This window comes from Scyliorhinus torazame, chromosome 9 (genome assembly GCF_047496885.1).
Source record: "Scyliorhinus torazame isolate Kashiwa2021f chromosome 9, sScyTor2.1, whole genome shotgun sequence".
NCBI lineage: Eukaryota > Metazoa > Chordata > Chondrichthyes > Carcharhiniformes > Scyliorhinidae > Scyliorhinus > Scyliorhinus torazame.
This window is the reverse complement of record NC_092715.1, coordinates 107812073-107839110: the sequence shown is the minus strand read 5'-3', so window position 1 is coordinate 107839110 and position 27038 is coordinate 107812073. Positions and strand designations below refer to the sequence as shown.

At 44.9% G+C, this 27038-nt stretch overlaps 1 protein-coding gene across 1 annotated transcript in view; it reads left to right on the top strand.

Moving 5' to 3' along the window:
- Positions 1-27038, top strand: part of LOC140429418 (solute carrier organic anion transporter family member 3A1-like) — a 485186-nt gene that overhangs the window by 371261 nt on the left and 86887 nt on the right. Inside the window, exons 3-4 of the mRNA XM_072516369.1 lie at positions 9659-9757; positions 22015-22284. Of these exons, the coding sequence (XP_072372470.1) occupies positions 9659-9757; positions 22015-22284 (369 nt within the window). The remainder of the gene's footprint in view (positions 1-9658; positions 9758-22014; positions 22285-27038) is intronic.

Here is a 27038-nt window from a genome sequence, read left to right as displayed (position 1 = left end):
ACATTGGCTCCCAGTCAAGTCACACCATGAGTTTAAAATCTTGTCCTTATTTTCAAATCTCTCTATGGCCATGCCTCATCCTACCTCTGTAATCTCCTCCAATGTCACGACCCTCTGAGAGATTGGCATCACTCTGATTCTGGCTTCTTGTGCATTTCCAATCATAATTGCTCCAGACTGTGTCCTGGATTTTTGAGCCCTTTAAGAATGGCAGGTGTGTCCTTACTCTGGGTTTCAGAGCTGTCTAATTTTTGGGAGTGCCTTTAAAAGGTATGGGCTGATTCCTGTCAAAAGGCCGCACCCAGCACCCTCGACCTGCCTGGCTCCTTGGCGGAAATAGGCACGTTCTACTCCACTGCAATTTTCATGGATTCAGCCCAGGTTTTTAAAGAGTTATGGAGTGGCGGGAACCACTCCGGCGTCGGGCCGCCCCAAAGGTGCGCAATTCTCCGCACCTTTAGGGGCCAAGCCCTCACCTTGATTGGCTTCCGCTCCGCCGGCTGGCGGGAAAGGCCTTTGGCGCCACGCCAGCCGGGGCCGAAAGGTCTTCGCCGAGCGACACATGCGCAGGAGCGTCAGCGGCCGCTCACGGCATCCCCACGGCACAGGCCCGCCCGCGGATCGGTGGGCCCCGATTGCAGGCCAGGACACCGTGGAGGCATCCCCCGGGGCCAGATCGCCCTACGCCCCCCCCCCCCCAGGACCCCGGAGCCTGCCCGTGCCGCCTTGTCCTGTCGTTCAAAAGGAGGTTTAATACACGCCGGCGGGCGAGGGTTGACAGCAGCAGGACTGCGGCCCATCGCGGGCCAGAGAATCGCCGGAGGTGGGCCCGCCAATCGGCGCGATTCCCGGCGCGGCGCTATTCCCGCCCCCGCCGAATCTCTGGTGGCGGAGAATTCGGGACACGGCGGGGGGTGGGGATTCACGCCAGCCCCCGGCGATTCTCCGACCCGGTGGGGGGTCGGAGAATCGCACCCCTATAATTCAAACCATCAAGTACTGGTAGCATCCTTGTAAATCTCTTTGCACACTTTCTAGTTTAACAATATCTTTCCTAATAGGGTGACCAGAACTGAACACAGTATTCCATGTGTGGTCTTACTATGTTGTTTTTTATTTAGAGTACCCAATTCATTTTTTTTTCCAATTAAGGGGCAATGTATCATGGCCAATCCACCTAGCCTGCACATCTTTGGGTTGTGGGGCGAAACCCATGCAAACACGGGAGAATGTGCAAACTCCACACGGACAGTGACCCAGAGCCGGGATCGAACCTGGGACGTCGGTGCCGTGAGGCAACAGGGCTAACCCACTGCGCCACAATGCTGCCCTGTGTAGTCTTACTAATTAATGTCTTGTACAACTTCAAAAAGATATCCCAACTCCTGTATTCAATATTTTCCCCAATAAAACCTAGCATGCTGAATGCCTTCTTCACCACCCTGTTCATCTGCACTCCACCTTCAAGGAGCAATGAACCTGTACCCCGATTGCTGAGTAAGTGCCACTTGGTAGCACTGGTGATGACTCCTTCCATCACTTTGCTGATGATGGAAAGTAGATTGACAGGGCGGTAATTGGCTGGGTTGGATTTGCCCTATTTCTTGTGTACAGGGCATACCTGGACAATTTTCCACATTGCCGGGTAGATGCCAGTGTTGTAGCTATACTAGAACGGCTTGGCTAGGGCTGCGGCAAGTTTCAGAGCACAAGTCTTCAGTACTATTGCCGAAATGTTGTCAGGGCCTTTGCAGTATCCAGTGCCTTCAGATGTTTCTTGATATCACGTGGAGTGAAGCATTTTGGCTGAAGGCTAACATCTGTGATACGGGGGAGCTCCGGAGGAGACCCAGAGGGATCATCCCTTGGCACTACTGGCTGAAAATTATTGCAAATGTTTCACTCTTGTATTTTGCACAGATGTGCTGGGCTCCTCCATCATTGAGGATGGGGATATTTTTGGAGTCTCCTTCTCCAGTGAGCTGCTTAATAGTCCACCACCATTCACAGCTGGATGTGGCAGGACTGCAGAGCTTAGATCTGATGCATTCATTGTGGAATTACTTGGCCCTGTCTATTACCTGCTGCTTATTCTGTTGGCATGCAAGTACTCCTGTTTTGTAGCTTCACCAGGTTGACACCTCATGTTTGGGTATGCCTGATGTTACTCCTGGCTTTGGATGATCTAATTTATGAAGAATGGGAAGTGATAAATAGTGCATTAAAATATTTGATTAACATACAATTTATGTTAACCTTTACTCTCTTAATACATCCCCCAAAGGTCATTAATAAAACGAATTCTGTTTTGACTGAGAGACCATTTTTGGAATAAAACCAGCAGAATTCCCAGGAAAGTTCTATACTTTCCGGACTATTATAGAATCTTGACATATCAAGTTGCACTAGAATGGCAGGAATCAGGGCCCAGCCCAGCACTGAACTGTGAGCAGTTCTAGACTACCAACACTTTTGAGGCTTCAAAGGATCAGATTATATTATAATAATGTAGCTATAAATATTAGTTTTCCATTCAGACAGGTATATGTGTGCAATACACACTATACATTCCCCCTATTCCATGGATTTCTACCTTGCCATGGTGGATAGACTTGAGCGTTCTGTTGATCCCGAGAGTAATGCCGTCTGGAATCTTAAACTCTTGGCAGGGTCACACATGATAGTAAGGTCAGATGGGAGGAACCAGACAAAGCACAATACAAAACAAGAAATTCTGCAACTCCCCATCACAAATGATCTTGGACTCCCACCAAGCATGGACCATGTCAAAGCCGCCAATACACACATGAAGAATGAGAAAGCCTTAGGAGTGGACCCAATTTCAGCAGAGATTTTCAAACTTGGAGGAGAAAAGATCATCTGTCACCTCCATCAGCTTTTGCTGAAAATCTGGAACTGAGAAGAAATCCCTGCCCACCTTCGGGATTCCATCATCATCGCCATCTTTGCAAAAGGAGACAGTGGACTGTGGGAATTACTGAGGAATTTCTCTACTTTTCATTGCCAGGAAGATGATCACCCAAATCCTTGCAAGCGGCCTTCTCCCAGTCTCTGAGGAAATCCTTTTGGAAAGCCAATGTGGCTTCCAATCAAACTGCGGAGCAATGGACATGATTGTAACTGCTCGACAACTTTTACAGTAATGCCAGGAGCAACATCAACCAGTCTACATGGCCTTCGTCGATCTGACCCAGGCTTTTGACTCCGTCATTCGGGAAGTGCTATAGAAGACTCTGTCAAAGGCTGACTGGTCATAGAAATTCATCAACATCCGCCGACTCCTCCACGCCAAGATGTCGGCGAACGTCCTTACTGACGGAAATAAGACAGAATACTTTGAGGTCAAGTAGGGATGTGTCATCGCTCCCACCCTTGTAATCCATCTTCATCACCACCATCCTTGTCAAGAGCAAGCTCCCCAGTGGGTTGGACATCGTCCATAGGATGGAGAAAGGAATACCAACGATCTTGAGGTCAAGGACCAATCCTACCTTCCGGAAACACCTGTCAAGTGTGCGGTCAGAGATGTGGCTCTTGGATTGGCCTCATCAGCCACGTAAAGTACCTGCAGAACCCATGACCAATGACACAGAGTTTCTTAGGCGGACAATCATACTCGCTAGAGAGTGATCGCCGAAGAAGATATATTCCCCATGTAGCACATTATGTCAAGCAGCATGATTGATCTTATTATTGCCTATATTTTAGTTCCATTTCATTTAGAATTCACTGTTCTGCAGGCAGCTTTGTGTAAGAACCTAAAGACCTCCTGGCATTAAAGTATGATCAGTATCGACCAGGAAAAGGTATTTCCACATGTGCATCCTGATTTGACTGTTAATCCACCATCTCCAACAGGTTGAAATTTGCCTGTTTTTATTGAATCACCTTACTCCCATTTACATCAACTGTTCCCAGTACCCCCTACACAACCTCTCCTTTTGGTTGCTCATGTTGTATTGATAAATGAATTGTGAAAATTATTACAAGGTTAAAGATTTTGCTTCACTTGTGTTAGTCTATTGAAAGAATTATTAACATTGCAGGCTTATTTGCTTTTAACCCAACTGTGATGCTGTCTATGTTATCTATATGTTTGAAAGTTGATTTTCTAACGACCAGTGTCCCACTACATGGTGTATAAATACCATGCTTACTTGTATCATGTTACTGCTGTTCATGGCTCAGTTTCAGAAGAATAAGGAAAATTGAATTCAATTTTCCTGAGGCATTTTCTTCAACTGTAGGGTGAATTATAAAAGTAAAATATACATCAGACACTTTTTTCAAGAAAATTGACACAAGGGTTGTTGGTCTGGTGAATAAATATTTTAAATATTGGCGTGCATCCAAAGAAGCATATGGCATGCGGTGAAGGGTTAGGCACCACACAGTGCAATGCAGCTGGCAGAAACTTGACCGTACCTTCAGCATGCGAAGTTCCCAGCTCAAAGATAAAACCAAAAACTCATTAAGGCTTTATTTGACTGATAATTATAAATTGAATGGTCGCAGTTGCTCCCTATTCCTCAGTTGGGTAAAAAAAAAGAACAGAATGGCACATTTGAAGAAGTTCTCCCAGAGTCCCGGCTAATATTTATCCTTCAACCAACATTACTAAAAACAAATCATATGTGTTTGGCACGATTTAACGGGGAGAATAAAGAGTCCCGTTTTGGGCGCGTTTAATGAAAATGAAAGTTGCTTATCGTCACAAGTAGGCTTCAAATGAAGTTACTGTGAAAAGCCCCTAGTCGCCACATTCCGGCGCCTGTTCGGGGAGGCTGGTACGGGAATTGAACCGTGCTGCTGGCCTGCCTTGGTCTGCTTTAAAAGCCAGGGATTTAGCCCTGTGCTAAACAGCCCCTCAATGGGGTGCTTCTCGGCACCTGCAGCGCTAATCAATTGGGACTTTTCTTTTGGCCTCAGCGAGGAACACCCTGCCGAATCCGCACTTTTCTTCAATGCAGTGAGAGATGGGGGTGGGCATTTTTAAATGCCTCCCCGATCTCCGGACCCCTCTCGGACTCCCCACCGCAGCCTCCAGACACCCAGCTTACTTGTTAGGGGGTCCTCAAGCCACCCCCCCCCACCTCATAAGGGCAGGGCGCCCCCGAGCCTGCTCCTTGGCAGTGCCAAGCTGACACCTGGGCACTGCCAGCCTGGCACCCTGGCAGTGCCAGCCTGGCACCCTGGCAGTGCCAGCCTGGCACCCTGGCAGTGCCCTTTCCAGCCTGATAGTGCCTTCCAGGCACACTGGCAGTGCCAGGGTCCCACTGCCAGGGTGCCTGAGTGGCAATGTCATGGTGCCAGGCTAGTAGTGCCAAGGTGCATGGGAGGCAGCAGGTGTGCCAGAGTACCTCCCCTGGCTACAGCCTGACCACCTGGAAGTCTCCGCTGGCCTGAGAAATCCCTCAGCTGCTGTTCTGCCTGGTCCACGTTTGTGTGGACCATGCTAAACAGCGCCATGGCGAGGTCTCCCAAGCCAGGGTGTTCGTTCCCGGTCTTGGGAGAATCCGGTGTAGACATATTTAATGAGCCTAACTGCTCACTTAAATATCCAAATCTGGATCCTGCTCAGTGAGGGTGAGATTCAGATCGCGATGAATCGTTAGATCTCACGAGGTATCCCGAGAGTCTCAAATCTCACGAGAGCCCTGTTGCGAGATTTAATGGCCTCATCATGTCCCGAGTCAGGTGCGACAAGGCAGTTCCCTTGGGCCCGTTTTCTGACTTATTTCCTTTTCTGATACCTTCTAATGTGCAAATTGTCAGTTGTGTTTCCCAATGTTACATCAGTTCAAAAGTACTTTGGAATGTCCTGAGTTTATGAAAAGTGTTATATAAATGCTTTCGTTTTGCCACATTTCTGGCCACGTTGTAGTTGGGAAGTGGGAGCTGCTCTTGGGAAATTCCAAGCCTATAAGCTCTGTCTCAGTAGTTACTTGCGGTAAAACATTCCAGATTTTTAATAATAATAACAAAAAGGTTGAAATACTGAGCAGGCCAGGCAACATTGTCATTATTTCAGATTTCCAGTGTCCACGATTTATATTGCTTTCATGCTCTCAGTACATTTCTGTGTGAAAACAATTCCTCTGCACCCTGTGCTTGCTGTCACTATCTTTCATTTCTTATCCTTTGAAAACTTTCATAATCTTCAGCACTACAATTAGTTTCTCTTGACTGTCAGCATTCTATTAAAGGAAATGCCTGTACAGATGTCTGTATGAGCTATTGCAACATTAATTCCCCATTTTTAATCTATCATTAAGGAGGAAATAGCGGGGCACCTGGAGGGAAATTGTCCCATTGGGCAGACGCAGCATGGGTTCACAAAGGATAGGTCGTGTCTGACTAATTTGGTAGAATTTTTTGAGGACGTTACCAGTGCAGTAGATAACGGGGAGCCAATGGATGTGGTATATCTGGATTTCCAGAAAGCTTTTGACAAGGTGCCACACAAAAGGTTGCTGCATAAACTAAAGATGCATGGCATTGAGGGTAAAGTGGTAGCATGGGTAGAGGATTGGTTAACTAACAGAAAGCAGAGAGTGGGGATAAATGGGTGTTTCTCTGGTTGGCAACCTGTAACTAGTGGGGTCCCTCAAGGATCAGTGTTGGGCCCGCAGTTGTTCACAATTTATGTAGACGATTTGGAGTTGGGGACCAAGTGCAATGTGTCAAAGTTTGCAGACGACACTAAGATGAGTGGTCAAGCAAAAAGGGCAGAGGATACCGGAAGTCTGCAGAAGGATTTGGATAGGTTAGGTGAATGGGCTAGGGTCTGGCAGATGGAATTCAATGTTGCCAAGTGTGAGGCTATCCATTTTGGGAGGAATAACAGCAGAATGGATTATTATTTAAATGGTAAGATGTTAAAATATGCTGCTGTGCAGAGGGACCTGAGTGTGCTGGTGCACGAGTCGCAAAAAGCTGGTGTGCAGGTGCAACAGGTGATTAAGAAGGCTAATCGAGTTTTGTCTTTCATTGCTAGAGGGATGGAGTTCAAGACTAGTGAGGTTATGCTGCAATTGTACAGGGTGTTGGTGAGGCCGCATCTGGAGTATTGTGTTCAGTTTTGGTCTCCTTACCTGAGAAAGGACATATTGGCACTGGAGGGAGTGCAGAGGAGATTCACTAGGTTGATCCCAGAGTTGAGGGGATTAGATTATGACGAGAGGTTGAGTAGACTGGGACTGTACTCATTGGAGTTTAGAAGGATGCGGGGGGATCTTATTGAGACATATAAAATTATGAAGGGAATAGATAGGATAGATGCGGGCAGGTTGTTTCCACTGGTCGGGGAAAGCAGAACAAGGGGGCATAGCCTCAAAATAAGGAGAGGTAGATTTAGGACGGAGTGTAGGAGGAACTTCTTCACCCAAAGGGTTGTGAATCTCTGGAATTCCTTGCCCAGTGAAGCAGTTGAGGTTCCTTCTTTAAACGTTTTTAAGAAAAAGATAGATGCCTTTCTAAAGAATAAAGGGATTCGGGGATATGGTGTACGGGCCGGAGAGTGGAGCTGAGTCCACAAAGATCAGCCATGATCTCATTAAATGGCGGAGCAGGCGCGAGGGGCCAGATGGCCTACTCCTGTTCCTAGTTCTTATGTTCTTATGTAATCAAGCTCTTCTTAATTTGTGTTGTGGAATATAAAGAGAAAAACAACAAATACTGGAAATCTGAGATAAAAGATGAAAATTCACAACAGGACAATCAGCATGATGTGATAGCTTAGAGAATTGAAAATTCCATTTTATGCAACTAGAGAAGCCATCTTCTGGAGAGCTGCATTGCGAATGTGGATGCCATTAATGTGATGATTGAACTCAAAGTCAGAAGTGTCAGTTTTTACATTCCATCATCCCAAACTTCACTAAGATTAAATAAATCAATCTTCTGCGGTAATACCAAAAGTATAAATATTTACAGCCCATCAGAATACAGAAGGACTTAATTACATTTTTCCATCAGTTTTCCTGAAGTGATGCACAATAAAAACTCAATTTGCCAGAAAGGAGTGGCCTTTTTTAATCAAACATTGTCTGTCCTGTTCTGATGGATTCCTGCTGAGCACTTTGCGAAGTGTTTTTAATACTTCACAAATGTTGTGATGTGGTTCACAAAGAAAATCATGAAAGCTGACTGAATATAAGCAACAGAGCTGGGCAACTGCATTGGTTATGAAAATATTTTAAGTGTCTGAATTGCAGTTATTCGTAGAAATGCTAACATGTAATTTGAGATTTCAAGTGGTGATAACATCTCAACTTGTCCTTCACAGATTGGCTTCAACTAGCCCCATGCTTCACACATGTAGTTCATATTGTTCAATGCGTAAATTAGATACTAACTTTATCCTAAATAACATCTGCCAACAAATGTACAGTGTTATGTAAAGCATAAAAATTCACGTAAATAAATGCACTGGTGGAGCTTCAATTTTGGTTGAGTACAATGAATCTAATGAGCAAATTAAGTGCTTCAAGTTAAAGATTCAGCAACATGTTTTTACTAATTTTAGTGGAAAAACTGGATACAAGTAAAATGTAGTGCACAGTCGACAGAGAGCACTAGAAAATTGAGGGGCTTAGGATGATTGTAGGATCTGATGGGATAGCTGCGGGGAAACTATTTTCCCTGGTAGAGGAGCCCAGAATAAGGGGGGAAACATTACAATTAGAGCGAGGCAGCACAGTGTTGATGGCAGTACGCACGCCTTCACATGAGAGTAAAAATCTGGAACTCTCTAAAAAAAATGGTTGTAGCTCGGTCCATTGAAAATTTCAGAACCGAGATCAAAAGGTTTTGTTAGCTAAATGATATTAAGGTGTAATGAACCAAGATGAGTAAATGGAGTTAAAGTACAGATCTGGAACTGAATAAAAGAATCATGTCTGGCTTCACAAGTCGTCCATTGCAAGGCTATTGTTTTTGAAAAGATGGGAAGGCTCGTATTTACTTGTACGTTTCACAATTGCAGGCCATTCCAAAGCCAATGAAGTACTTTTGAAATGTAGTTACTGTTGTAATGTAAGAAATGCGGCAGCCGGTTTGCGCGTAGCAAGCTGCCACAGACACCAATGTGGTGAGATTAAAGGACAGAAAGGGTGTCATAGGGTTGAGGCTGAGTGAAAAAGGGGAGTGGGATGTTGGCAGCAAGGGCAGGTGGAGGCTCTTATCATTTCCCAACTTCCCGATGACAGGTTCCTTGGTGAGGCACTGAATGTTTTTGACCAAGGAACCCCACCGGTTGAGTACCAATGACTGCTGGATGACGCCAATATGAGCATTAATTTCTCACTTGAGGGTCTCAATTGGCAGCATGGTGGGAAGGTAGTCTATGAGCCTTCCTTCCCAGACTTAATCGGGACAGAGGCGGGATCTTGGCAGGGATCCCCCAAGCATTTCCATACCCTATTAAATGCCTTCCCATCATTAAACGTGCCACAGGACAGACATTTAATTCCACCCATAGTTCCAGATGTTTAGTCAGAATTGGGATAGAATTTGAAGGTCTATATTTGAAAATGAGGGCTTCAATATCATATTGAGAACTCTCTCAGAATCTGAACTGGCTGTGTGACTGGTTGCTGTATTCCTTGTTAATTCTGTTATTTTTCATCTTGAACAGGTGTCTTGTTTACCACCATGCTGTTTGGTCCTGCATTTGGTTTCATGCTGGGTTCCTTGTTCACAACGATTTATGTGGACGCTATCTTCATTGACACAGGTTAGTTTTTAGTTTATGTAAAGATGCCAAATGAAGCATTATGAATTGTGAGGTTAATAATAACTGACTCTGGTGTGTAAATTTTGAACTGCCAATTGAAAGCAACAGAAAGTAGACCTGCATTAGTTGAGTTTCAGGATGCCCTCTTTCCTGAAGTTACATAAAACATAGGGACACCTCGGCCAGGATTCTCCGTTTGGCAGAGCTATGTGCTCCTGCCGTAGTTCAATTGCACTAGTTTTACAATCCCCTTGTGTTCGTGAAACAGGATGCAATTCCGTATTCTGTGCCATGTAAATATATGCATGGTGTGGAAGATGAGGGATTCCCGGGGGAATCCTGATATCGGGCTGCCATCTTGGCGGGGGACCCGATGGCGAGGTCCCGCGGTCCTCACACCGCATACTGGCTCTGACACCCTCCACCGCAACTCGGCCCAAACCCCTACCCCACCAAAAACCACCCCCACGCGTCGCAAACCGGCTCTGACCCCCCCACCGCCAGTCAGCCCAACTCCCTCCCCCACCATACCGAAAACCGTCCCCCTGCACTGCAAATCGGCCCCAACCCCCCCGCCCCCTGCCACCCACATCTGCTGACCGCACAGCAGCCCCTCACCACCGGATTGTCTGGGTACCCAACCCTACCCTACCTCCAAGTACGATGGTAATCTAACAGCACCCCCCTCCCCCTGGACCCATGTAATGGGGTACCCGCCACAGGGACCGCTGTAATAGGGGATCACCCCCATAGAGACCCCTGTAATAGGAGGACTTGCTCATGGGGACCCTCTGCCTAAAGGAACCCCCTCCACAGACCAGACACCTCACACACAGACCCCCCCACCCCACCTGCCCCAGAAAAGAGACCCCTGTCTTGAAGCTAGAGAGCAGTCCAGACAGGGGCTGTGGGAAGCATTGTAGCTGTAATACTTACCTTGAGGCTCCACGTGTCAATTCCGCGAACATGAGCAGCTGTGTTGAGTCTGGTTCCCAAAGATTCACAGTCTGCAATCCATTCACGGCTTTCGAGTTGTGGTTTATGATTGACAACTCGTAAAAACCATCTGCCCCTTTGATACATTCATAATTCTTCACACCTCAGTGGCCTAAATGGTGAAACCTGTACTTTGCAGGTCTTTGTGAGGGGGTGGGGGGCGCGTCTGTGTGTGGGGGGGATGGTCTGTGTGTGTGTGGGGTTCTGTGGAATGGTTCCTTTAGGCATGGGATCCCTTGGGGGTCCCCTATTACACAGGTCCTGTGGGGAATCCTCCTATTACAATGATCCCTGGAGGGTCCCAATATGACAGGGGTCCCTGAAGGGGCGGTTTGGGTCACCGACATATTTGGGGTGGGGTGCGCCCAGACAATCCAAGGGTTGGGAGCTGCTGTGCAGTGTGGGGTGGGGGGGGGGGGGGGCAGAGACGGCCTTAGATTGTCTCTACTATCATGACCCTGGAGTGGTGGAGCTCGCGGTGGGCCAAGGGGGAAACGGCTGCCCCCTTGGCCCACCACTAGGTCCCCCATGTTAGGGTCATGATAGTAGAGACCACAAGTGAACCTCAGTCTACGTGATTCCCAGCCACGGGAACCAGACAATTGGGAGGACGGAGTATAGGTCGCCGGGGCCCGCTAAATAGATGCAAATGGTTCATTACCACCCAATTACATTTATTACATGCTCCCGCTGGTATGTGGCAGTGACCTCGTTCAGACCACCAGCAAGGGGTTGGAGCATGCCGTTTGGGTCAGTACCCACACTTATCCTGATAATGCCCCAATGCCTGATTCTCCGTCCCATCGGGGTACGCATTCTGGGCATCCCGGGGATGGAGAATCCTGCTCCTCATCTTTCAGCAAAATATTCTGAATACATTGTATCCACAAAAATATGGTCCCTGCATAAAAATGACAAGTAATAATCTGTAAATTCCATGACATTTTGTTGATATGACAAGGTGATATACAAATAAAGTCAAATTTTCCTCCGTTCTCTCTTATCTTCCTCCTTTCCTTCCTTTCTCCCTCCCTCCATTCCTTCTTTGCTCCCTCCCTCAATCCTTCCCTCACTTTCTTTCTTTGTTCCGCACTTTATTTATCTCTTCCTCACTTTCTTTCAAGGAGGCCTTGTGGCACAGTGGTAGCATCCCTATTGCTGGACCAGGAGCTCTGGGTTCAAGTCCAATGCCAAAACATGTAGTCCATGGAAGGATTGTTCATACGCGGTTCAACAGATTGATAATCAGCTTGGGAATCCTTCCACCACTTACCTCACTATTCCCCAAAGGACACAAAACAGTGTGGGTGTGAAGATATGCTAAAAAAGATCTTTCTTCCTCACTTTAAACAAGAAATTATTGTATGGTGGTTGGATGGAATTTCACAATGGTAAGCTCCCACTGTTAGTGGATATGTAAGGAGACAGAATAATCTTTGGCTGTTAAGTCTGTTATGGGCCAGGGTTTAGAGAACCCCAAAGTGTATCATGGAGTTCACCTGACCCACAACTTTTAATAGATTCTGGTATGGGAAGCACACGGCCCACTCTACAGTAGCGGTACAGCAGAAATGGAAAAGTATTTTTTAAAGCAAAACAATGTTTATTCTATGAACTCAAGTTAACCTTTTTAAACATATAGTGAACATCTTAGCAAGCATCAATTCAAATACAGCCCCCAAAGAATACAACACTAAGTAATCCGTAAGCTGTCCTTTTAACATTCAGAAGACAAAAGAAACACCTTTTAACAGAAGCACATTAGGTTTACATTCACTACTGAGAACATTTATAATTCTGAATTCACCAAATGATCAAGAGATAGTCTTTTAATGGCAGAGAGAACAGCAGTACAGTTGCTGTGTCTGGCTTCAGCTCCAACATTGAAAACGAAACTAAAACTCACCCTGCAGCAAACAGCCTAAAACGAAAGTAAAACGCTGACAGACAGCCCAGCTCCACCCACTCTCTGACATCACTGCAGTAATAAACAACCATTTATTAAAGGTATTCTCACTACAGATATTTATCTACATTTATAAACACCCATTTCTTAAAGGTATTCTCACATGACACCTCCCCCAAGAAAAAAAAATAAACTGTCAACTTCAAGATGGTTTCATTTTTCACCTTTTCACTATCCTTTAAGAAATGTATACAGTAAATATACTTTTTTGTTTAAAAAAAACAACAAACGCAAACAGGAACAACAATATAGTCCATTTTTTGTTTTTCCTCCTCCAATTGAAATCCTTCTCGATTGACAGTCTCTTTGAACAAGAAGGTCCTTGCATGGTCCGTTCATTTCTCTACGCCTTGGCATGTCTTTTTAAAGTCACAGAGTCCAACATAGGAGCATTGGTTATCACAGCTTTTAGGCCGTCAAATAAATGCCTGTTGAAAGTCCGCTGTCCACTGAAATTTTTCACGTTTCTTCAGCAAGTCCATCAGTGGAGCAATCACGTTACAAAACAAATTTGCAAACATGTTCGATCAAATCCACTCATGCCAAGAAATCGCATTATTTCCCTTCGTCTTGAGGGTGTCGAAAACACCTCAATAACTGTTGGTTTCACATCCTGTGTGACCATTCGACCCTGTCCGATTGTATAGCCAAGGAAAGTGACTTGGGCTTTTCCAAATTCACTTTTGGCTAGTTTTATCAAGAAAACCCACCTCCTGAAGTCAATCTAATAACTTCATCAGATGTTTTAAATGTTCTTTCCATGTCTGGCTGAAAATAACCAGATCGTTGCTGTATACCGCAAAATTGGGAAATCCTGAAACAACTTTGTTAGTTAACCGTTGAAATGTGGCTGGGGCATTTTTCATGCCAAATGGCATAACTTTGAATTGGTATATACCATCCGGAGTCACAAAAGCTGAAATCTCCTTCACCCTTTCGGATAAAGGTACCTGCCAGTAACCTTTAAGTAAATCTAGTTTGGAATTAAAAACTGATTGTCCCACTTTCTCAATGCAATCCTCCAAACGTGGGATAGGATAAGAGTCCGTTCTTATAACTGCATTAACCTTTCTGTAGTCCACACACAACCATTGGGTACTGTCTGGTTTAGATACCATCATGGGTGAGCTCCATTGGCTGCAATCCACTTCAATTATGCCATTTTTAAGCATACTCTCAATCTCTTTGTTAACCTGCCAATTTTAAAGGGTTAAGTCTATATGGATGTTGTTTGATTGGAACAGCATTTTCCACATCTACATCATGTAAAGCCATTTTAGTACTTCCCAATTAATCTCCACAAACGTGCCCATGTGATATCAATAACTCTTTCAGGTCAGTTCGTTTTTCCTCTGGAAGGTAACTCAACAATTTATCCCAAGTTTTAAGAACATCCTCATTTTCCAATTTAATTTGAGGTATGTCAAATTCACAGTCATCTGGATTTGGTTTGTCACTTTGAGTTAGAATCATTAAAACCTTCTCCTTTTTCTCTCCTTCCCTTTCAAAGTACCTTTTAAGCATATTCACATGACACACTCGGTGAGTCTTCCTTCTATCTGGTGTTTTTACCACATAATTCACCTCACTTAATTTCCTTTCAATCTGATAAAGTCCACAAAACCAAGCTTCTAAAGGTTCACCTACCACTGGTAACAACACTAAAACTTTATCTCCACTGGCAAAACTACGAACTTTGGATTTCTTGTCCGCGACCCGTTTCATCACATTTTGTGCAACTTGTAAATGTTGTCTAGCCAATTCACCTGCTCTATTTAATCGTTCCCTAAAATTTTGACACGTAATCCAATAATGTAATTTCCAATTTCTCACTCACCAATTGTTTCAAAATCAATTTAAGTGGTCCTCTTGCCTCATGACCAAAAATTAGGTCAAGAGGACTAAATTTTGTTGACTCATTAGGTGCATCCCTAATTGCAAATAGTCCGAATGGAATTCCTTTATCCCAATCCTCTGTATAATCTTGACAATAAGCCTTCAACATTGCCTTTAATGTCTGATGCCATCTTTCTAATGCTCCCTGCGATTCTGGATGGTACGCAGTTGATTTGAATTGTTTTATTCCTAAGCTATCCATAACTTCTTTGAATAACCTTGAGGTAAAATTCGATCCTTGATCCGATTGTATTTCTGTGGGTAGTCCATATCTAGTAAAGAATTTAAGTAACTCCTCCACAATCTTTTTAGCTGTAATATTACGTACTGGAATGGCCTCTGGAAACCTAGTAGACACATCCATTATCGTCAAAAGATATTGATTCCCACTTTTTGTTTTAGGAAGCGGTCCTACGCAATCAATTAGGACCCTTGTAAAAGGTTCCTCAAATGCAGGAATGGGTATTAAGGGCGCTTTTTATCACTGCTTGAGGTTTCCCTATCACTTGACCTGTGTGACATGATTGACAAAATTTAACTACATCTTTATGTAGTCCAGGCCAATAAAAATGTTTCTGGATTTTAGCTTGAGTTTTCCTTATTCCTTACCTCCCACTGGTACCTCATGTGCAACACCTCCTTTCTATACCCTACCGGCAATACTACTTGATGAACTTCTGCCCACTTTTCATCCGCCTGCATATGTAAAGGTATCCATTTTCTCATCAAGATATCACTTTTACGGTAATAACACTCTGGTGAACACTGAGATTCCTCTTCCTTGTATGCTTTCTGATACATCCGTTTTATTTCTATATCTTTTTGTTGTAACTCCGCCGATTTTCCTGAACTAAAAATATCCGCCTCATTCTCCACCTGTTCTTGCTCTTTTTCAACCATCTGATCAAAAATCGTTTGTGATAATTGCACTTCAACGTCATCTTCAGCCTTTGATTTCTCCTCTTGTCTTAATCTGTGACTTTGCGACCTTGTTACTACACAATCCGGAAAAATCCCAGGATATTCGTCCTTCAACACCTCAGTTGTCTGATTTTCCACTGGCTTATCAACCACAGTAGGCATCACTCCCACCTGTGATCCATCTGTATCATTACCCAAGATAAACTGTATTCCTGGACAAGATAGTTTCTCTATTACTCCTACTACCATTTCACCACTCTTCACTGGACTTTCCAACCATGCCTTATATAATGGAACACTACTCCTCTCACCCTGAATTCCACATATTATCACCTTTCCTGGCAACATTCTTCCCAAACTTCATAACTCCTCATCTATTACCATTAAAGATTGACTAGCTTCCGTATCTCTTAAAATTGTGACTTCTTTACCTAATCCTCCTGATACACATGAGTAAACTTTACCCACACAAGTAAATTCTTTAAAGAAATCTGGCACCCTCTTATCAACCACATCTTGATCAGGCTGTACAATCTTTTGCACCTCCTTCACTTCACTTGGGCTTTCCTTTACCACTTTAACAAATCCCACTGTCGTATCCTGTTTTACCACATCAGCTTTCCCAGTGCTTTTCTTCAACCCCCAACACTGTGACTTTACATGGCCTAGTTTATTACAGTGAAAACAGTTGAAATTTTTCATTTCTTTTCCACCCTCCTGGATTTCTTTTTTAATCTGAGATACACTCTCCTTATTATCTCCCATCTAATCACCTTTACCTTTACCACTTGAGTATTTCTCACAACCCCAGTTTGTATCCCTCACAGGCTGAAACTGATATCGGAAACGAAGCTTTGATTTATGAACTAATTCATAATCACCTGCCATTTCTGCTGCCAATCTCTCAGTTTTAACCTTCTGCTCTTCCATATGAGTTCTCACTACATGAGGAATTGAATTTTTAAGCTCCTGCAAAAGTATAATTTCTCTGAGAGCTTCATACGTTTGGTCTATTTTCAAAGCCCTTATCCACCTATCAAAATTACTCTGTTTGATCCTTTCAAACTCCATGTTTGTTTGACCAAATTCTTTCCTTAAGTTTCTAAACCTTTGTCTGTAGGCTTCAGGCACTAGTTCATATGCACCTAAGATGGATTTTTTCACCTCCTCATATGACCCAGATACCTCCTCCAGTAGTGATGCAAACACTTCACTAGCCCTACCTATCAGCTTTGTTTTAATCAGTAATACCGACATGTCCTGTGGCCATTTCATTTGTTTAGTTACCTTCTCAAATGAAATGAAAAAGGCTTCTACCTCCTTCTCGTCAAACCTTGCCAATGCTTGGACATATTTAAATAGATCCCCACCAAGCCTTCGACTTTGACACTCTTTCTCACTATCATCATCACTATCAACCAACTGTACGGTTCCCTTTACATCTGCCAATTTTAACTGACTGTCATGTTTCATGGCCATTTTCTGAAGTTCAAACTCTCTCTCTTTATCTTTTTCCCTGATCTGTATCTCCCTTTCTCTTTCTTTATGTTCTGCTAGGACTATTCGTTCTGTTTTCTTTTATTCTCTCTCTTTTTCCTCTCTCTCTCTTTTGTATTCAAGCTGCTTTAATTCTTTCTCATGTTCCATTTGTTTAAATTGTAACTGAATTTTTGCCATTTCCAATGAGTCAGACTGTATCCCGGGCAACTTTAAATGCTTAGCCACCTCCATAATGACCTCATCTTTTCGCATTTTGTCAGGTAATGTAAGCTGCAATGTTTTTGCCAAATCTAACAGTCTGCTTTTAGTCTCTGTCTGTAAGGTACTGCGTGTGACCGTCTCCACCCCCAAAAACGTCAGAGCCTCTGAAAGAGTCATTGTCCACAACACACTCCCTACTTAAACTAAAATACCACACCTGAAAAGCAACCACAATAAGCTCACCTCTTACTGTCTTTAAGTTCACTAAGCCGATCCAATAGATAGATTTTTATCCCCCTCGAGCCCCCAATTTGTTATGGCCCAGGGTTTAGAGAACCCCAAAGTGTATCATGGAGTTCATCTGACCCACTACTTTTAATGGATTGTGGTATGGGAAGAACACGGCTCACTCTACAGGTATGGTACAGCAGAAATGGAAAAGTATTTTTTAAAGCAAAACAATGTTTATTCTATGAACTCAAGTTAACCTTTTTAAAACATACAGTGAACATCTTAGCAACCATCAATTCAAATACAACCCCCAAAGAATACAATACTAAGTAATCCATAAGCTGTCCTTTTAACATCCAGAAGACTTAAGAAACAAATTTTAACAGAAGCACATTAGGTTTACATTCACTGCTGAGAACATTTATAATTCTGAATTCACCAAATGATCCAGAGATAGTCTTTTCATGGCAGAGAGAACAGCAGTACAGCTTCAGCTCCAACACTGAAAACGAAACTAAAACAAACCCTGCAGCAAACAGCCTAAAACGAAAGTAAAAAGCTGACAGACAGCCCAGCTGCACCCACTTTCTGACATCACTGCAGTAATAAATGCCCATTTCTTAAAGGTACTCTCACTACAGATATTCAGATACACACCCATTTATAAACACCCATTTCTTAAAGGTGCTCTCACATGACAAGTCAACCCTTTCTTGAATTCCTCCTAGCAACCAGTTCAAGGGCAGTGTTATTAGATTTCTGAGAGAAAACCACTGCCATGCCTGACAGTGTGTGGGGCATCTCAGGGGCAGGGTGGAATGATAATGTAAATTGCATTTATACATCATCTACCACAACGTCAGGATGCGGCTAAGCACTTTACAACCAATGAAGTCTTTATCAAAGTGTTGTCACTTTGATAATGTGGGAAATTCAGTAGCCAATTTGTGCTTAACAAGGTCTCACAAAAAAGCAAAGTAATAAATAAGCAGATCGTCTTCTTTGTTGGTGTTGGCTGAACGATAACTTCAGCCAGGACATGAGGAGAGTTACCTTGTTCTTTTTGGAAGGCTTTCTTCGATCTTTTACTTCCATCTGAGAGTGAAAGACTCAATTTCACACTTCATCTGGAAGGCCCCGCAGTACTGCACTGGAGTGCCAGTCTTATGTGCTCAATTCTCTGGAACAGGGCTTGACTCCATGACCTTCACGACTTAGAGGTGAAATGGGCTTCCATTGAGCCAAGGCTGACACCTACAGAGGAAAAAACAAGAAGAAATGGAGATAAATAATAAGTAAGAAAAAAAGGTGGTATTACAGAACCGCATTGTATATCTGCCAAGTTGATACATAAATCTTTTTTTTTACTATTTATTTCATCTTAAAAAAGATCACTGCACTTTCTGTTGCAACATAAAACCATATTGTGTCTGATCTTATGTTCATTTAATCCTAAAAATGGAGGAATATCATTTACACCAATGACACATACCCCAGTGAGATTTATGACATGGTTTATGGAGTAAATGAAATTTGTTGTAGCAGAGCCAACGTTAATTTTCACCACAATCCCTTGTTAAGCTGCTTCTGCCAAGGATCTAATTGATACATGGTTTAGCAAAATGAAAAGCTGTAAAGTACATCGGCGAGTAATTGTAGTGACCCCGGAACAGTCCTGTGCTGTCACTTGTCTGAATCTGGGCCTTGATAATAATCGCACATCAAGAGTGATTGATGGAATAATCCTGACCTAGTTGTAGCAGCTGGAGGTTTGATGTTTTCCATCCCTTTTCATTACAGTCCTCAAAGGACCTGCTGACTTTATCCATTATGTCATGATATTCAGGTAAACATCATGGTGCAAACACACATACATACTGATGGACAGATCAACGGACCAATCAATACACACACAACACCACAGCAAATCACAGGCAAGAGCATACACACTATAAAACGGGGAACACGACACTTCCCGCGCATTCCAGCAGGAGACAGTTCAGGCACAGAGCTCACAACAAGCCACTCAGACATCCACCATGTGCTGAGTGCAACTCCAAGATAGTGTTAGGAATAGGTCCACAGATTCAAGGGTTATGATCGAACCACAATAATCAGTTTACCAATGTAAATATATGTTAGTAATAAAACTGAGTTGTACCATCCGCAACCGTGCTGGTTCGTCTGTGTAGCAGAGCACCCAACACAACATAGTACCAGGATTGGAACCCGGTAACTGTGAGACCTACCTACAAATCCTCAGGAATCTGCTATCCTGCGCCATGGACACCGTCAGCACGCCGCAGCCGCTACAAGTCGCTGGAAACCTCGGCGTCAATTGGAAGCTGTTCAAACAGCCCTTCCAGCTCTTCCTGGAAGCCAATGAAAGGGAGAGTGCTTCGGACACCAGGAAAATCGCCCTCCTCCTCTCCACGGCAGGGCAACACGCCATCCATGTCTACAACTCCCTGGTGTTCGCGGAAGGTGAGGACAAGACCAAGTACAAGACGGTCCTTCTCAAACTCGACCAACACTTCAGCGTCGAGCTAAATGACAGTTTCGAGAGGTATCTCTTCCAGCAGCGCCTGCAGGGTAAGGATGAGCCCTTTCAATCCTTCCTTACACATCTCCGTATCCTCGCGCAGTCCTGTGGTTACGACACCACCTCCGATTCAATGATTCGGGATCAGATTGTTTTTGGGGTCACCTCGGGCACCCTACACCAGCAGCTCCTCAAAATTAAAGGCCTCACCCTAGCCTCCGCAATCGAAGCCTGTGTCCTTCATGAAAACGCGACCAGCCGCTACTCCCAATATCAAGCGGCCGAATCGGCGCGGCAGGGGTCCAACGCGGCCAGATCGCGAAGGCAGGCGTCCTACGTGGCCGAACGGGTCCAAGCGATCGAGTTTCTCCCGGCCCGCGGCCCGGACGAGGGCGGCCATTTTGCACGCTTTCCGCGGCCTCCCGTGTTTGTGCGCGCCAAAAACGACGTCGACGCAGAGGGACGTGATGCGCAGGCGCACTCGACGCAAGACCGAACTGCGCATGCGGGGTGGCACAATGAATGCCATGACGTCACGACGTGCGGCAACTGTGGAGCCGCACATTTAAAGTGGAAATGTCCGGCAAAAAACCGACAATGCCTCCGCTGTGGCAAGATGGGCCACTACGCTGCCTGCTGTCGAGCAGCTCAACCTGCCAATGCTCCCCAATTCCGACAACCTTGCAGGGACGTGCGGACCATTCAGCCTCCTGACTACGAGTCGTGCCCAGACGATATCCAGACCACTGACGCAGACGACCGGGACGCCTTCCGTGTTGCGGTCATTGATAGGAACCGGATGTCTCCAGGCAGGACCCACCAGCCGTTGCAAGTGAACAGTGTTAATCCGGGTGATGAATGGTGTGCCACCCTTATGGTCAACCCGAATTTGTCGTCCACCCACTAGACTGGACTTATGAGCCTGTTTGAACATTGAACTCACTGATGTATAATACCACTGTGTTTCATAGAATTTACAGTGCAGAAGGAGGCCATTCGGCCCATCGAGTCTGCACCGGCTCCTGGAAGAGCACCCCACCCAAGGTCAACACCACCACCCTATCCCCACAACCCAGTAACCTCACCCAACACTAAGGGCAATTTTGGACACTAAGGGCAATTTATCTTGGCCAATCCACCTAACCTGCACATCTTTGGACTGTGGGAGGAAACCGGAGCACCCGGAGGAAACCCACGCACACACGGGGAGGATGTGCAGACTCCGCACAGACAGTAACCCAAGCCGGAATCGAACCTGGGACCCTGGAGCTGTGAAGCAATTGTGCTATCCACAATGCTACCGTGCTGCCCGTAATATGTTTCTATTTTTCCTTGTCGTTACAGGAGTTTGTTTTGACGTTCAACATTTCCCCGTCTTTTGTTTATGGTACAACGTCGTTGATATGTCACACCTGACATCGCCCCTTGTATATAATTTAGCCTCATGGACATGCTGTAGATATTGCACACATACACATTCAGCTGCATCAGTACACATTTCTATTTATAACCACATAGGCACATGTTCTTGTAAAAAAGGGGAGATGTCATGATATTCAGGTAAACATCATGGTGCAAACACACATACATACTGATGGACAGATCAACGGACCAATCAATACACACACAACACCACAGCCAATCACAGGCAAGAGCATACACACTATAAAACGGGGAACACGACACTTCCCGTGCATTCCAGCAGGAGACAGTTCAGGCACAGAGCTCACAACAAGCCACTCAGACATCCACCATGTGCTGAGTGCAACTTCAAGATAGTGTTAGGAATAGGTCCACAGATTCAAGGGTTATGATCGAACCACAATAACCAGTTTACCATTGTAAATATATGTTAGTAATAAAACTGAGTTGTACCATCCGAAACCGTGTTGGTTTGTCTGTGTAGCAGAGCAGCCAACACAACACATTACTTGTACAACAGAAATGATGCTAATTGGCAGAAGCAATCTCTTGGTCTTTTGTAATTCTTCCTCTTTCTTTCAGCAAAATTGGACATCACCCCAGACGATCCTCGGTGGATAGGTGCTTGGTGGGCTGGCTTCCTCCTCTGTGCTGGACTTCTCTTCCTCTCGTCTCTGTTTATGTTTGGCTTTCCTCAGGCCATGCCAAAGAAACACCACACATTGAGCAAAAGTTCACAGCAGCCCATGCTCCCGGGCAAAGGCAACAAAGACCAGTCAAAGTTAACTACAGAGGAAAACAAGAAAGAATGTAAACAAACCAGTGAGGCAACGTGCACGGAATATCTGAAAGGTGAACGTATTTACGAACATATTTCTTCCTGTAACAGAATAGTGCTTTACAGAGGCATGGTAAGAGACTGAACAGTTGTGGTAACAGGTTAAGATAACTATTGTAAATTTTATACATAATAATACTACGGTTGTCAATTAATCACAGTTAACTTGTGCAAGTGATGTTTTGAATATTTTTCGAAGTTATTTTTTAGCTCACCTTAATTGCAGGAGTTATTTTGGAGGAGGCATGATAATTGGCTCCAACCTCACCAATGTTAGCCTGAAGGTCTCGTGGAACGTGCGGAGACAGGCCAAGCTTGTGAGGATAGGGAAATAGGGGTGCATGTTCGTGTCCATCCACCACAGAGTGAGCAGTGGTTGAATGCCACACCGGGAGCAGGATATTGTTTTTACAACTGTAGGGGCCCTGTCAGAAAATGTCAATGTCTGCTGTTAATGAGATAGGAGCAGTAGCCCTCTGATCAGAGTGCTTGTGGACACAATGGGAGGGGAGGAAGGGTGGGTCTGGGTCTGGGAGAGCAGCAAGGCAGCGGAATAAACCTCCCACTGCTCCCATAACTGTATCCCTGTTCCCAGGAACATAAAAGCCCCAAACTGTACCCACCTAAGTACATGATCGTCCTTGGTCACAGATATTTCCTGGATAAATTTCATTTATTATTATGTTGCTGTCTTGACATCACCCTAAACCCTCAGGGCAGGGTACATTTCAATAAGGCGGGAAACAGCTGCACTTACAGGATTTTGAATGTTTTCCTTGCATGACCGAAGGTCACCCCTGTGGACACTTGCCCAGGTGTTGGTAGCAGCTGTTTGCTTAGCCCCATCTGAGGGTTGAAGATTGAAGATCCAAGCAACTGTGCAATTGATTGAATTGTGAATCTGCCTGGATGTGATTCTGCCTTGCATTTAAGGATGTAAGGATTCAAAGGAAATGGGTCCAATGGGTGACATTTGACCATGCATGATAAAATGTAAAGGTTCTTTGCATGGGGCAGGGATTAAAGCAATTCAAAGTGTAAGGAAATGTTCAGTGAAATACAAACTTTATCCATCAATTTGGAACAAGGCATGGGGAGTAAGCAGACTGACCATGGTTGACCTCTTTTCAGCCTGAAAAATCTCTGAATGTGACCTCTCTGTCTCTGGGTGGTGAAAACTGCAATAATACAGTAAATGTGATATCCGGCGCTCCCGCACCCTACCAACCGGAATTCTCCACTAACCGGAGTCGCCACCAATGTTCCCCTAATATGAATCATCGCTGTTCCAACCAGAAGCAATTACAAAGTTATCCAGAACATAAAAACTGAATTATTTTATACTTTATGCTTTTGTATATTGTTGAGGAATAGAAGTGAAAAGGATACTCTTTTTTTAATTTGTTCATGTGATGTGGGCATTGCTGGCTGGGCCAGCAGTTATTGCCCATCTGGGCCAAATAGTGGGTCCATAAATGGGCCAAATGCTTGCTAGGAGGAGGGGGTGGAGGGTGTAGGGATGGTGGGGTGGGGGTGAGGGGTGGAGATGACCCCTCAGGGGCGATTGGGTTTGGCTTGGGGGCTGTAGTGTTCCAGGTTGGAAGTCTTCCCCGGGCCGTTAAGTCGCGCCCTCGATGTGAGAAAAATGTTTTCGCACAACAAATGATTCAGGTCTGGAATGCATTATCGCAGCATTCAAGAGGGCATTTGATGATCACCTGAATAGAAACAATGTGCAGGGGTACAGGGAAAAGGCAGGAGAATGGCACTAAGTCAGGATGCTTGTTTGGAGACCGATGCTGACACAATGGGCCAAATGGCCTCCTTCTGCGCTGTAACAATTCGTTGAAGATGTTTTGACTACCTTACATATTCTGAAATATGTGAAAGTGAACCAATCTTCACTTTCTAATTTCATGTGGAAGCTAGCCAGTTAAATTTTAATCCTGCAAGGATATATAAACAGAATGCGTTGTATCACAGGCCATCTTTGGAATGACTCCAATCGCACACCCATTGTGCAAACAATTCTACACCTGTTTGCAGCCATAAATGGGCGTGATCTTCACCAGGATGGTTGGTAGATGGGAGGTTTATTACCACTGGCTACAAGCTATCTGATGTCTGACAGCTGTAGTCAAAAAACACTGAAGGCAGAAGATTGATCTTTTGAGCATCAGTGATGCGAATCCCTGTCTTCCAGGATCAATCGCAAACATCATTGAGAACTGAAAGTTTTGCAGGAGGAGAAGGGAAGCAAATACCACATTGACTCCTTTGAAAACCTGTTCAAGTATTGCATTGATAATACTTCCTCAGCTGATGGTTAAAGCTCACTCTGCTCAGTTTACTTCCGCAGTCAACAGTAACTGTATGGGGGTTTAAAAGGTTAAATTGTGAAGACAGATTACATAAACCTGGGGTGTGATTCAATCAAAACATTTCTCAGTGTCATTTTGAAATGGTGTTTCTTGCCGTCCTTTTGGATGAGATCCAGATCTGGATTCACCCACATTTAGTCATTTTTGGGGGGCCTTGGGGAGTTTCTCGCCGGTGCAGCCCACACTTAGAAATGTTTTCAGCAGTGGGGAGCTGAACCCGTTGGTGAGACTGGCTCCTCAGAGTTCAGGGCGTCATTTTGAATGGGTGCCCCGATCTCCTTGAGCGACTCCCATAACCCCACCCATGGGCAATGCCATCCCCCACAGACATGGGCATACCTTCCCCAAGTGAGAACACCCGGCTATGGCGCCGGAATGTGGTGACCATGGGCTTTTCACAGTAACTTCATTTGAAGCCAACTTGTGACTTTAAGCAATTTTCATTATAGGGTAGCAGAGGACCCCTGCCCAACTTTCAGGAACCCTCATCATCCCCCCCCCCAACCTTATGAAGCCCCTTCATACACCTCTCAGCCCCCATTTCATAGGCATGGCCCCCCCTTAGATCCTGACCCTTGGCAATATTGACTGAGCACCCTGGACACCCTGGCACTGCCAGCCTGGCACCTGGGAAGTGCCCATGGCACCTGGCAGTGCCAATTGGGCACCCTGTCCATGCCAAGTTGGCACTTCCAGGGTGCTGCCAGATAGGTACTGCCACAGTGCCCAGGTGCCAGAGTACAGCCCTACCCTGTCCCCGAACACCCTGAGGGTTCAAATGGCCTCCAAGACCCCCGAGTGGCCATCACAACTGGTCTCCGCTGTGGAGACCAATACTAATTGGCCCAGTTGAGGCCTTGCTCGTGCAGCTAATACCTAATGGCTCATTTAAATATCATAATCTGGATCATGTCCAGTGAGCACATGATCCAAATTGCGCCAGCTGTCGCAAGTCACGTGACTCGCGATTGGCTCGGAGCCTGGCGCAAAGCCCGATTTGGGGTTCTCCTAGGATACCCTGCCGCACTCGGCTCTGCATCGGGTGCAACGCGGTGCTTGAATCGCGCCACTGGTTGGCAGTCCCTTGAGTTTAGATGGTTGAAGGCTCATCTAATTGAGATGTTGAATGTGATAAGAGGATTTAATGAGGTAAATAAAAAGGAACTATTTTCTCTGGTGAGAGAATCCAGAACAAGGGAGCATAATCTAAATTAAGAGCTAAACTATTCAGGAGTGACATCAGGGAGCACAAAGTGTGGTGGAAATCTTTTACTCTCCTGCAAAAAGGCCGTGGATGCTTGCTCAATTGACATTTTCCAGCCTGAGAATTGTCTTAGGAAAGGGCATCAAGGGATGTGAAGCAAACATTACTTGGAGCTGAGGTACAAATATAACTGAATGAGGGGCTGAATGGCCTACACCTGTTCCTGTGAGGCAAATGCCTAAGTAGCACTTAAAACAATATGTATTTTTGAAAAGAGAGACATGTTGCTGAAGCTTTTCATCATGGACTCATCAGGACATATGCAAGAATTCCAAATTATAAATGCTCCAACCTAACCTTAGCACTAAAATCCCTGATCCCTGGATCCATTCCCAAAAATCTTCACCACACTCTCTCAACGACTTTCACATCTTTCCTACTGTGTGACGACCAGAACTGCATGCAAAACTCTATTTGGGGCTTAATGAGAGCTTTATAAAGGTCCAGCATAACTTCCCTGCCTATGCACTCACTGCATCTACTTATGAAGCTCAGATTCCTATATGCTTTGCTCACCACTCAGTATGTCTTGCTATCAGGAATAAGGTGGGTGAACATAAGACATGGATCGGTACTTGGGACTACGATGTGGTGGCCATCATGGAAACTTGGATAGGAGAGGGGCAGAAATGGTTGTTGGAGGTCCCTGGTTATAGATGTTTCAATAAGATTAGGGAGGGTGGTAAAAGAGGTGGGGGTGGGGGGGGGGGGGGGGGGTTGCATTGTTAATTAGAGATAGTATAACTGCTGCAGAAAGGCAGTTCGAGGAGGATCTGCCTACTGAGGTAGTATGGGTTGAAGTCAGAAATAGGAAAGGAGCAGTCACCTTGTTGGGAGTTTTCTATCGACCCCCCAGTAGCAGCAGAGATGTGGAGGAACAGATTGGGAAACAGATTTTGGAAAGGTGCAGAAGTCACAGGGTCGTAGTCATGGGTGACTTCAACTTCTCAAATATTGAATGGAAACTCTTTAGATCAAATAGTTTGGATAGGGTGGTGTTTGTGAAGTGTGTCCAGGAAGCTTTTCTAACACAGTATTTACATTGTCCGGCCAGAGGGGAGGCCATATTGGATTTGGTACTTGGTAATGATCCAGGGCAAGTGGTAGATTTGTTAGTGGGGGA